Here is a 14,003-nt window from a genome sequence, read left to right as displayed (position 1 = left end):
AATTTCCTTTTGAAAACAACCACCACCCTGAGCAAAGAGAAGTAAACTAAACACATCATGTTTCATTAAGGTGCATATTTGGAATGAAGTCGTTCTCACACTTAATGCTGACAGCTTCCTCAGTCAAAGCCCTGACAATTAACCCGGCAGGAGGACAGTGTCTGAGGCACTGACATGTATGTGGGTCAAGGTTGACTAGAACATCCTCAGTGACTGACTGAGTATGTGGCAATCCTGCAACGGCTGAGAAAACAGCATAGAAACACGTGCATACCCACACTAATTTCTTCTCTCCTTCTCTCTAACACATAGACACACACTAGTCCAAAGAGGAAGGACCAGCTGCAGGCCAAAAATAAATACACAAAGGATGACCCATAGTGACTCACTGTGGACATGTGCACATAAATGCACATGACCCCTTGCACAGACAAGAACAAGAAACTTAAGCATATTCCATCAGGCTACAAGTACGCCCCCTGCTAAGTATTTTGATCACCAGTGTTAATACAGCTAAGTTATTGACTGAGTGAATGATCCAGGCAGAGATAAAGAGATGCGGGGAATCTACTTCTCAAGAGGTTGAATATCAGTCAAAAAAAAAAAAATAAAAAAAAAAAACGTTCTTTTCTCAGGTCATATTAATAGTCAATGACCTTGAAGAGTGAACTTGACCAGCTTTGGTTCAGACATCTGTCTATTAATAGCAGCAGAGAAGCAGGCAGAGAGCCGCAGCAGACTCCTTCCTCATTGAAGCTCAGATTAGAACCTATCAAACTAACTGAGAGGGAAAAATGGCTCAGAATTTGCAGCTCCATCTTCCTCTCTCTTTCTCCCCACGACTCCATCCGTCCTGCTGATCCACACCCGCCCTCTCTCTCTCTCTCTCTCTCTCTCTCTCACACACACACACACACACACATTTATCTAAAACATTCCTCCACCCCATCTCTCTTCTGAGCCCTTCTCTCAGTCCTTTCTTTTCACACCATCACATCCGCCTGGATGGTTTCACGCGCACATAATTGATTGTTATGCATCAGCTGTAAGTGTGTGTGTGTGTGTGTGTGGAGTAGCCCGACGTGTTTCCCGCTGTCATGAATGCTAATAGCAACCAACACTGGATAAGGGCGTTGGCCTATATGTATAATCACATATGAATATTCAACAGCCTAATTAAACAGGCTGGGGCTACGCTTCAAAGGGAGCGCAAACAGTTGGGTGGAGAGTTCAAGCACACATGTGAAAACACACACGCACACACACACACACACACACACACACACACACACACACACACACACACACACACACACACATAGATTCAAGGCTATTCTCCATATTTTAAATAGTTCAACAAAACATTAACATGGCATCTATTTATTTTGTTTGTTCATTCTCTTTGAAGTGGAGGACAGGAGCCCCTCGGAGGTCTGTTAACTGTCAAACTTTTCTTTATCATCACAGCTACACTATTCACATCTGTCTTTGTACGTCGTTCAGAGGACTCAATTTAAATATGTGCCAGAACAGGAACAGGAAACAGCGCTGCCGCTTTAGATCTGAGCGACGGGGTGCCATTCCAACACGTCTCCCAAGTAGCTCTGCCATTTCAAATACTTGACAAAAGAGAAAGCTTAATTACAAGGCTGAGAATAAACGAATTGACGAATTTGAACAGGGGTCTAATTTTAGCGAACACTTTCCCCCCTCCCTGAGCGGTTGTTATTTCACCAGACTCGGCTGGTGGGGTGGCTTGAAAAATCAGTCTGTGAACCTGTGAGCGTTCAGCTGGGTAAAGCCGCTATGGCCCTCTTTGAACATCACCCTGTTACCATGGAGATGGGCAGCCGGCTCCACCGTCTGAGCACTGGACACAGATGAGAGGGAGGGAGATGAAGAGGGAGTGAAAGCTAAAGAAAGGCAGTTTCTCAGACATGAAGTGAGACAAACAGTGGGAGGGTAAAAGGGTGGAGAGAAAAAAAAGAGAAAAAGGAAGAAAGATAGTTGAAGAGGTGAAGAACAGGAATAAAAAAAACACATACTTCACAGGGACGGACCTCCTGGCTGATTACTGATCCTGGGTGGGCTCTCTCACAAGGAACAAGAATAAACAGGGCTGAACAAAAGCAGCTAGATTATTATATATGAGTGGTAGTAGTAGTAGTAGTAGTAGTAGTAGAGTGGAGTATAAACATTTTGTGAGTCATCTGATATGATCCTCAGTCCAGTTGATCACCTATCAGAGATTTTGGTAAAAGTGGAATTCCAGTAATCTTTGTAACCAGAAAGTCTTCTTAAAGGAGAAGTCTTGCTCTGAAATGTCACAAGTTAAGTTGTTACAGTTGTTGCTTCATCTAGATCCAAATCAGACATACAGTCAGCCATGACTTTGGAAATAAATTCTAGACTCTAGACTTCTCTCTCCAACTCTGCCCTACCTTTCCAACATTGTCCTCCTGCAACAACTCAAGATTTGGCAAGATTCCAGTGTGAGACTTCTTCTTGAGCCAGACTTGTGTTTCTGGTTACAAAATCATTTAACAAAAAGGCTTATCTCCACAGGAATTGTTTTCATAACGTTGTCAGACACAAATCTTTGGCTGTCAATTCAAAACTGTGGTTCTAGATCACACTGTGAGACAAGTCCTCGAGAGTCGATCTTGAGCTATGTTAACAAAAGTGTAAAGTGTTTACTCCTCTTCATTAGGTGAAGGCTTGTGTATTTTGCATTCAGTTTATTTTCAAAGCTGTAGTTTACCAACACTGTTGAAGTAGCTGCACATGTTCTTCCCAATTTCCTCTGCATCTTTGTCATAACTAATGTTTCACAGAAAGTAAAGTTAAAAATAGAAAAGATTTTCACTTTCTAGGACAGCTCTTGCATTCAAACAAGCGGTTATTTTAGGGAGCTGCCACTGCAGTAATGGTGACATGACTGCTTCTGGTACTTTCTGGGTTTGTGTGGACCAAGGAGTAATAAAGCTGTCCTGGCGCCTTGTGGCGGCCCAACACCAATTAATTTGACATCTGAGTACAAACACATAAGTACACACACAACACACTGGAAACAAGTAATGTAATTAAGGAGCGCGCAGTAAACAGGACAGGATTAAGGGCCAGAACAGGAGATCCATTGTGTTTAATTCACAGTCAATACTGGTGTTTGTTCTTCTGATCAATGACTGTCTTCCTGCCACACACACACACCATCACACGTAAACACACACCACAGAATTGACTGCCACACACCTGCCGACTGTCAAACATACCACTACTGATTGTGTGGACTGAAAGACTGATTACGGCACAGAGAAGAAGACAAGTTTCAAAATGCTGCGGCTCCTCTCTGAAAGTTAGTACAAACCATAAGTCACAGATCAGCCAATCCATTTAGTGGCTTCACGCTACTTCCTCATGACTCTAACACTGTATAAGTTTCTCAGAGCTCATGTCAATAACTGTTAACCACAGAGAGTTGTGATGGTACACTGACAACTGAAACACTCAGAGTGCCTGAAAAACAATTTGCCACGGGCTGATAGTTGGCAAACACAGCAGTGGAATGACATCACCTTCAGTGTAGACTAAGAGCACATGCTTCATCATCCCTGTGGCTCTCTCTCTCTCTCTGCTGAAAGGCCACCGAAACTCAGTTGTTTGATTAGACAAAGGGTTCGACTGCCTGTTTCTGTGACTGTCTTCCCCACGACTATGACTGTGGTGGAAGTGGTTTGATAAGACTTGACAGTTTCAATAAGCATCAGCTTGTATTAAACTAATTGTAAGCTGCCAAATAACCTGTGTTTGTCTTTTCAAACAACTCAATCTTCCCAAAATAGTTCCAGGACGAGCCACGGTGTCCTGATGTGAAGGGCACAGGCGCTTTCGTCAACACACAGCCAGTAGCCTCGGGAGGTGAGCGATGATGAGAGCTCAGTGATGAGGATGTTAAACTACCAGGGACGGAACAAGCCCCAGGAGACCAGGTGATGTTCAGCACCTCCCACTGACACTGCTTCTTTCCACTTTCTAACGGGACAGCAATGGTGAGGTTATAAAGGAGGACAAAATCCTTCATAAGTGGGTGTGCATTGTCAAAAAATGCGGTGATTAATTCTGTTTTGTTTTATTCCCCCCCTCCACCCTCCAGGAATCGTTTTAGTGAGAGCCACTATATGTACCATAAATACATGGTTGAAATTTGATGGCACGTATCAAACTGCTCAAGTAAAAAAAAAAAACACACAATTTTATATAGAGTCTTTAAACAATCTATTTTGACCATGTCTTCAACAACCTTCAAGCATTTTCTCTCATTTCGGAGAGAGAATCAAGCAACATTTCTTTTTCCTTCTCCCTTAAAAATAATATCTAACAGTATGGCATTATCAGGCCACACTACATGTCTTTCTCTAAATCTTGTCATTTTGTGTGTTCAATCCAAAGACCAACATAAAAATAATTGGGTTAGCTATACAGATTAAATACATTTATTTATTCTTTCATTATCTAATATGATGTTGTTCTGATTCATAAATTGACCCAGTTTTTAAACACTGGCGTATTTGGACTCTTTCATTCTTCAAGGCCCAGCCTGATCAATATGAAGAGACAAACATTAAGATACTTGTCTGTTTGTGTTTCAGTCCATTTACATTATATGATTCACACAATAACATAAACTTGGGGAGCTTCAGGAAACAAATTCTTAGACCTTTTTCCATGTCATTCATTTTTTTTTCATGTCCACATTATGTACAAAACTAGCCTTTTTTTCTTTTTATCACTCTGAGTTATTAGTCAATTTTAAGAAGTCATAACTTTTCCTTATGCAGTTTTTAGCTGCCTTCACATAACTGAGATTTAAAATTAAAGTTTGTCTGAAGCTATGTTATGTACTGCTGTGAGCAGTGGCAGCAAAATGTATTTTAGGATCTTGAAAGCAAAAAAAAATCAGTTTAAGTCTACACTATATTTAGAATATTTCTATCACTTTACTTTGCTGTTAGACAGCCTTTTCTGACGGGGAACTGAAGCCATTTTATCCATTTATTCTGTCTTCAAAGCCACTAGACTCCTTTGTTAAAAACAGTAATTGTACCTCACGGAACATGGAAGTTGCTGGTCTACCGCTGCCTGGATCGCTTAGTGTGTTTGTGTTATTGTGTTTTAAAAGGTTAGTTCTGGTTCACAGAAGTCACACAACAACACAAACAAAATAGCCTCAAACTCAATGGAGTCTGGTGGCGTTGGAGGAAGCAATATAATGGCTTCAGTTGGTATGGGCTTTCTGACAGCAAGGTAAAGCAAGGTAAAGCTGAAAATGTTTTAAATATAGCTTACACTTGGACTGATGTTTTTGTTGGGCTGCTTTGAGGTGGCTAAAATAAATATTCCCGTTGTCCACAGCAGTAGGTTGATAAGCTTCCTGCACCTTTGCTCTTACAGCTTCTCCAAATTTAAGGTGTTCCTCCCACCGTCTAACTATGGATATGTCACTGATACAACCCCACTTTAAAAAACCTCAAACTATCCCTTTAAAATGTGAATTGCCTTGCACAATATAATATACGGATCCTCTGAGACTTGTCCTTGCTAAGAGTATTTCACGTTTTAGCAGTACACACAGTTGCATGATTACAGTTTGGCTGGTATTCCTCTATGAGGCATTTTTGTATTGAGCTGGTTAGTGATCGCTGCAGGAGAACATGCAGGATGTTAGACAAAAAATGACAGACAAAAGAAGGATGAGCAGAAGGACAGGTGGACATGTGGATATGTGGCCTGGGGTAAAGTGATGGGGTCATCTACCCAAGGGAGACAGGGTTAGTGAACATTCGCAGACAGGCCCTGGAGGATTTTATGTTCTCCAAAGACAAACTCTGCTTCAGTCTTTCTCACGCACAAAAATCCTGCAGTGTAAGAGGACCAACCCCGAGGCTTGGCTTCTGTTTCATCTCAACTCGGTAGCTCGTATCCCACTACAGCCTACTCCCTGGCTCTGTGCAACCTCCTGTCTTAAACAACTCCTCCATCCTCTTGACACTAAACATTCTGCACCTTGCGGCCCTTCATTTCCTCTGTTTGTTTTTACTACTGTTTTATCCCTCTGAGAAGTTAGGGAAGACCAGACTAGATCAATCCCTACCAGTCTGAGATCAGGCCTTCCAGTCTGAAAGGGAGACTGTGCCGAGAGCTGTCTGCCCATGTGTACATCTGTGCATGTTGACGCTTCCAGGCATTTCATGATCATCCTCCAGCACTACTGCACAAAGCATAAGATGAATAGAGAGGGTGTATTCAGTCAATCAATTAATAAGTAGCTAATTTGTAATCCATCCCACAGGCTGAGCACCAGCTGCAGCAGAGTGAGTTCTTAACAGACCTAATGCTGAGCTTTAACACTGTTGTCAGGGGAAACATACATCAAACTCATGGGAAGTTGCATAGCACAGTAAAGTAGCCTGTTATTGCAAATGAGTCATAAATGCTCCCTAATCAGCAATAATCAAACATAACATTTTCCAATAGTTGCATGTAACATCCCCTTGGTGATGGCTCTAATCCACCTCACAGGCTACCTCTCTCACTGCTGTACTACGAGTTACTGTTTAACAAGAGCTGAGATAAAGACAGACTGCTTGGTTACTGTATAGATCGAACTCCTTAAAATGAGAGTAAACTCAGAGGAAAATCTTTGTTTAGCACAAGAACTGCAAGCAATGCTGTCTCCACAGTTGTCAGCTCGCTGAAGTGTATTGTTCTGCAACTGATAATAGAGACCATTTTTTACCATTGTGATTGCAGTCCTGAACAAAGCACTGACCAAATAGCCACAAAACAACTCCTGACAATACCAAATAGCTGAAAGATAGAGACAGAGAAAGATAGACAAAGAGTTGGGAAAAGATTTGCAAAACCATCACACAAGGGTTTGCCAGGAGCAAAAATCAAAGACAACTGTGCTTTTAGCAATGAATGGCACTGCCGGGTGGACATAGGAAGACATAGACAATACTTTAACCTCTAAACAAGCCTGTGTGTTTTAAGCTTACCTTGGAGTACTGTCTACGAAGACTGAAGCGCTGCACCATCCTGACGTGCCCACAGCTGGAACCTGTGCTCTACTCCTCTCCACTGATATCCCTCCAAAGTACACACCGCCTCACATAGTGCATTGTACAGTCAGTCACACACATACACAGACACACACACACACACACACATACACACACACTGAAGGTACACAAGCTAACCCTCTTCTCCAAACATCCATGTCCACACACATTTCTAGTCACTGCTTTCGTCTACTATGCAAACACAAGTGAGGGGAGAGAGAGAGAGAGAGAGAGAGAGAGAGAGAGAGAGAGAGAGAGAGAGAGAGAGAGAGAGAAAAGGAGAGAGAGAGGGGGAGACGAACAAAAAAGGGGAGGGAGAGCAAGTAAAGATAAAGACAGCTCAGCTGTGTTGCGCTCTACCCATATTCACAGTGATCCCCTGAGCTCTGTCCTTCTCTCTCTCACACAAGATGCTCACCCCACATGGCTGCCATTGCACAAATGATTTCTAGTATGCATACTTGCGCACATGCTGAGCAGTCTAGCAGTCACACATGTACACACCCCTCCACATCCTCTTCTGAACACAGCACTGATAACACATTCACACAACCGGTGCTAAGCTCTCACTCATCTAGGACAAGGCAAGGTTGCCTCCTGCTTCCTGTCAGTGAGCCGAAGGGTGGAGTGAGGAGGAGGAGGAGGAGGAGGAGGTGGAGGAGGGGGAGATTGGAGAGGAGGCGGTAGCAGCTGACTGTCTATACTAACTCTCTCCAGGGACAGAGGGAGGGGGACAGGGTAGGGAACGCGAGAGAGAAAAGAGGAAGAAAAGGAGAAGGGGACACATGATGAAGAAAAGAAAAGAAAAGAAAAGAAAAGAAAAGAAAAGAAAAGAAAAGAAAAGAAAAGAAAAGAAAAAAAAAGATTCCTGATTTTCAAATTTAGACATGATGTGCACCCCTCGAACCCTACAAACAGCAGGATGTCACACACCTCCAAGGTCGACCACACTGTTACTATGGCAACCCAAGCAGGGTGTAGTTCAAGGCAAGAAATGACATTGCTGTGTTGCCATGTGGAGACAGGGCTATGATGTTAGCTCAAGATGAGGGAGACAGGTTATATCGTGCCTGTCAAGGGCGAGCGACAGACACAAAATGGTTGATGGTCGTCCATCACAGCAGCAGGACTAATGGAGCACAGATGTCTGGCTTTCAGCCTTGCTCCGTCACCCCAGGTGAGGTCATTCGCACAGGACCCAAGGATACTTGAATTTGCGGATGAAGTGAGGGGGAAAGGGGGATATTTAATTCATCTTACAAATTAAAGCTATCAGTTAACATGGATATCAAAAACCACTGGTCCACACATACTGTTCACTGCTCAACTGATAGGAAACCAGCCATCACTCTATCTGTGACAAACTGAAACTGAGTCATTGGCACAGCTTATTTCATTAACCCAAAGATCAGTCTAGTCTACACCAAACATGAGCTCATAATGCAAACACAACCTCCACATGAACCAAGCCCAGCGCTGTCCACAGCAGGTTAGCTGATCTGACAGTGACCTCTGGTGGCGGAGAGAAAGAAAATGTCTGGATTAGTCTGTGATACCTAATACTGAGTCTGGATAAAAATCCAAACTTGGGGTATAATATAAGATTGAATGGAGCTGTGACATTTTATCAAACAAATACCTTGCAATTCAGTCTTTGAATAATTTACCTGTTCATATTAGACAAGCCCTGACTCTGACCACTTTTAAATAATAGCTCAAACTGTGCGGCCTTCTCTAAAACGAAACTTCTTAGAATAGCTGTTAAACTGCCTTCATTTACTTGAATTTGTTTTTTCAATGTTTCCACCAAATAATGTGTTATCTAATCTTTTTGTTATTAAAATAGACAAATATTAAACCGAAGTTGTTGAATTTGAAATGTGTCTCTTGTATTGGGTGACTGTTTGTTAGCTTTTTTGAAATGTTTTAACTTTTGCCGTACCTTATCCGGTACAGCACATTCAATCGTTTGATTTATGAAATGTGCTACACAAAGACGATTTTTTCCCCATTAAAGTTGTTTAACATGGAAAACAGTACACTACTCTTAATGATGTATGGATTACAAAAAAGACAGAGCTTTTCACAAACTAATCATACAGCCATCAAATGTATTTCAAATAGACTTTACTTAGACTACTTTATCAACAGATGATTATCCAAGCAGAATACTTAAGGAAAGACCCTGAAATCACAGTGACGTGCAGTATATTACAGAACTTACTGTAAACCTGGAATAAATCCGTTAAACGTGAAATACGGTTTTAGTGGAAAGTTTGAACTCTATCTGAATTTATTACAAAATGCTTCATCAGTCAACAGAGTAGCAGAGTTTGTCAGTCAAGGGAATATCTCCCAAAGTCAGCAACATTTCTGTTTCTCTACAGATGGTGTTTGTATCCCACGCTGTGGAGGGATGGTGACTCAAAGAGAGAATCTGGTACTTAAATGAATGAACTTCATAGGATTACTCTGACTGTCTCATGTTAGCATCACATACACTGTTGAACATGATAAGGATTGTGTATTCTATGTTTATATGGACAGCACTATTGTACTGAGACTTTTTTGTGAACAAAAAAAAAAAATAAATAAAAATTGTAACCCTATCTTCTAACCACTGGCTACACTGTTGGCGTGTATCTATATAAGTGTGTGCATCCATTTGTTTTTGTGTTTCATTTGTTAGTAAGCTGCATCGCGTCAGGCCATGGCTTGGATTAATGACAATGTTTTGCTCATAAAAACATATTTGCACTTGATCAATAGTACACAGCAGTATAGACCCAGCTCTCTGCATTCACAGCTAATACAGCAGGAAGTGTTACATCAGGAGCAAGGTGAACATCGGCTTTTGATTGACAGTTCACTGACAAACAAGGTCTGACACCAGTAAAAGGGTAAAGAGGCGCATCGATCAGCCTGTGTCGCGATAATATGATTCACGGTTGCTGTCACTTACCCTATCAGTCTCCTCTGTTGACTGGTACCCCGACGAAAGCACCACATCGCCACCAATGTACCCAGGGGTGGGGCTGCTGGGTGTGGTGTCAGTGGTGGAAGAGGAACGTGGGCGGCTGGTATGATGCTGTGGATCGTGGGTGTAGCGGCGGTGCGGGGCCTGGGGGCTGCCTCTCAGGAGAGGATCACGGTCTCCGCTCCCGGATCCCGACCCGGATCCCTTACTGCGCCGGCTCTGGAGGCTGGTCCCGCGCCTCATCATGCCCGCAGCGGCTGAGCCCTGCCCAGCTGCAGAGGGAACCACATGAGCAGAGAGGTGGTCAGATTCAGGAGAGCAGGGCCCCAAGGCGTCCTGGGGGGCAGAGGGGGAGGTGCCACCTGCTGACACTACAGAGGAAGACGAGGAGGAGGACGAGGAGGGGATGGTGGAACGAGAGAGGGAGAGGCGTTTACGCTGCTGCTGGAACAGCTGCTTCAGTCCCTGGCCGAGAATCCCCATGCTCTCCCTGGCGTTTTGGCTCATCTTACTGAAGGAGGGGTGCTCTGACTGGGATGAGGCCCTCTTCAACCCCGGGCATTGTGACCCCACTGCCTCTCTTCTAGCTCCAGGACCTGAACTAGAACCCACCTCCTCCTGCTCCATCTGACTATCATCCCTCTGCTGCATTATGTCCCTATTGACCCCTCAGGAATAGCAGGGAGAAAATGCCCTATTAATCAGTCTGCTAACACCTCTCTACATGCAGAGGGTCATACTAGGGCAAAGACTGAAGGCGAACAGACTAAAAAATACTACGCTTCTGTAACAAAAGGTAACAGTGTAAGTGGAGATGGAACTGTCTGATGGAGGGTTGGATTGGCTCAGTGGCTGTCAGAGGGATGAATCCAATGGGAGCGTGCATCTTTGATTCAGGAACAAGTAGCCATGCTGGTCTAGCACAGAGAGAGAGATGTTGTATGAGAAGCTGGAATGTGGCCTAGATCCAGTGACATGCATTCACTTATTTTCACTTAAACTCATGACCATTTGCATCTTCAAAATTAAAAAAGTGTGCATGCTGGTCGGCATTCATCTGCATTGAAACACCGACATTTACACGCAACTAGTATTTTTAGGTTAAATGAATGAATAGAAGACAGGCTGCATCGGTGACAGCCATGCCAGGCATCTGAATCATTCCACATTCAAACTGGCCAATCTTTTGTGGGCAAATACATGTAGTAAAAGGAAAACAAACTGGATCCAGGTTTGCTAGCATGACACAAAGTTCACAAAATGAAGCATAAATTAATCAATTAATCACACTGAGAATGCAAACAACAGCCTGGAGGCGGATGGAGTCAGACAAGCACAAGAGGCTGGCAGAATAAAAGAAAGGATGAAGAGAAGAGCAGAGGCGTGAGAGAGGGAAAGAGATAACGACGCATACCAGGAGAGGAGGAACCCACCTACCATCAGCCCAACTGTCAGCCGCGTGTGACTCAGTCCTGTGGTTTACCTGGGAGGAAGATGGAGGGAGGGAGACCAAAGACAGAAACACAGAGAATAATTTTTAGCATGTGATTCTGTTTGCAATAATTATTTTCACCATGAGCTGTGAGCATGCTTGGTGTATTGAATAGAACAAGTGTGACATAACTCCGGGCGTATTCCTTCAAGAGCTCATTTAGTATCCCAAAAGACATCTCTTCCTTATTCCGTGGCGGTATCAAGAGATGAGGGTTTCCGTGCACGAAACAACACACAGAGCCGTGTCACGAACACAGCACACAGTGCACGATCGCATCCTGCAGCCCCGCACGCTGCCTCGCTGCATTGAAGTCAGCGACAAACCCAACAGAGTGGACACCTGATAACACACAAGCCGTCTCCCTCAAGAAGGGACCTTATTGGTGGAGCAGTGATCACCTCAGAGATAGACCCACAGACAGACAGGCAGTCTGCCTGAGCCTCCCCGCAGCATCAATAGCTGCTCCCACTGAGGGGAAGCAAAACAAGCCAGGCAGGAACATTCAGAGCCCTGGGGAGGGACGCTTACATACTCAAACTATATTCCTTCAGCTGCACTGTCAGGTCACGAAAAATAACACAAAGTTGGACGGACAGGCGCACCTCTTATAACTGCACTAAAAGGGCTTTGGGATATGGCATTAAACATCATTTGACAATAGAGAAACATCTTTCCTTTCAGATTATGCTCAAATGTTTATTTTGTAGCTCTTTACAGCAATATTGTGGCAAGCAGCTGTCAGCAATGTTAACCCTTTAATGACTACAGTTTTGAGCTGCAACAATTATAAAATTAGTTGTCATCTTTTAAATTTACTGTGAAATATTTTTTAATAAAATATTAAACAGTTATTTTTAAGAGAGAATGTTTTCTGGTTTATTCACTCATCTTTGACAGCAAATTCAATGTCTTCTTTTTTTGGACAAAACAAGACATTTGAGCATGTCATCGTGGGCTTTCGGAAACACCCACTGATATTGTTCACTATTTTTGGACATTTCAAGGACCATCTAATTACAACTGAATCCCATCCCTACTGTTATTGTGGCTCAACTTGCAGTTGTGTTAAAAAATCTTGCAGATGCTTAATGTCAGTCAATCCAACGTAGGTTTCAATCTTTTTCATAGACTACATCATTAACAACAAGCTGCATGCAGCTTACCTGCAATCTATCTTTTCTAAAAATAATTTACCTTAATGGTTTATTACATGAAAAAAATGTGCACAAAGGCTTGAATTAAAGGCAGAAAAATAATCAAATATGAGCGTGCACCTTTAATTTGACAGTATGTAATACAAAATATAAGGAATATGTCTTTCTATGATGTTATTTTGTATAAACTATTCATTCAAATTACAGAACGTGGGCTATATTATGATATGTACCACTATCTGTGTCTGAAATGACCACAGGATATGAGATTTCAGCCGTATTGTACAGCCTTGTGTGAGAAAACAATCTATGCAAATTAAGCTGTGACACGCTTGCTTCACATCGCTGTGGAGACAATCAGCTGTTCAGTTTCGCACTCCGTCCAGTGACGGAAGAAGAACGAGCAAGAAGCTGATTGCAGGTAGCGCACTGCTCGTCACAATGCCACACTGTCACTGCCAAGAATGGGCACATTCATGCAACTTAAACACATTCACACAGCAGCTTTTACTTTGTCCACAAGCTAATCGTGATAGGCAGATTCAGACCGGCAGATACTGATGTGCACAATTCAGAGGATGTCGATGCCAATCAGTTACATGCCGCTGTAGCCTGCCAAATACAGAGAGAGAGGGAAAGAGAAAGAGAGAGGGAGCAGGTGTTAAACAGGTTCTCTTTAGTCACCTGCTGGCTGGCTGGCTGCTGCCCGGAGCTCTTAAAATATTGTGCTGTCAACCATTAAGCGGTGCCCCTTCATACGAATAATAACACAGCTTCAACTTGCTACGGTTTACTGATTACACCTGGGCCATGATTCCATATGTTTGAAGGTTGTTTTTTCCCCAGTAAAAATCCATTTCATTATGAGAAAATAATAGTAATTATTTGCACAATTAAAATAATGAACAATTATGTTGCAAGTACTCTGAAGGAAACCTGCTCGTATTACCTGAGAATAATAAGGAATGCAAATATTCAAACATACATATTAAAGGGACAGTTCACTCAAAAATAAAAAATGGATAATTTTCCCCATACTTGTAGTCCTATTCATCCGTCTAGATTGTTTTGGAGTGAGTTGCTGAGTTTACGAGATACCAGCCACTACGATGTCCATCTTTTCTCCAATATAAAACGAAGCAAGATGGCAATCTCGTGGTGCTAGCCTCAAAAGAACTCAGCAACTAAAACCAAAACAATCTAGATGGACAACTAGCACTGCAAGTGAGTGTTTTTCTAATTCGGTGGTGAACTGT

The 14,003-nt window shown here is 42.8% G+C and overlaps 1 protein-coding gene across 17 annotated transcripts in view; it reads right to left on the bottom strand.

Annotated features, from left to right (window-relative positions):
* The window catches only part of tmcc1a (transmembrane and coiled-coil domain family 1a), a 48,680-nt gene that overhangs the window by 24,875 nt on the left and 9,802 nt on the right, over positions 1 to 14,003 (bottom strand). For 5 of the 17 annotated variants that reach the window (XM_037104454.1, XM_037104455.1, XM_037104452.1 and 2 more), the window contains 2 exons: positions 11,536 to 11,581; positions 10,084 to 11,015 (listed from right to left, as the gene is read on the bottom strand). In XM_037104454.1, the coding sequence (XP_036960349.1) occupies positions 10,084 to 10,749 (666 nt within the window). In that variant the 5' untranslated portion in view covers positions 10,750 to 11,015; positions 11,536 to 11,581. Of the gene's footprint in view, positions 1 to 6,151; positions 6,268 to 7,058; positions 7,168 to 10,083; positions 11,016 to 11,531; positions 11,582 to 14,003 lie in introns of those variants that run through there. The other 12 variants (XM_037104466.1, XM_037104465.1, XM_037104464.1 and 9 more) reach the window with 8 other exon arrangements.

Source organism: Acanthopagrus latus, chromosome 7, assembly GCF_904848185.1.
Source record: "Acanthopagrus latus isolate v.2019 chromosome 7, fAcaLat1.1, whole genome shotgun sequence".
In the NCBI taxonomy this organism is placed as follows: domain Eukaryota; kingdom Metazoa; phylum Chordata; class Actinopteri; order Spariformes; family Sparidae; genus Acanthopagrus; species Acanthopagrus latus.
Note: the sequence above shows the minus strand (reverse complement) of the source record. Positions and strands in the feature narration are given on the sequence as shown.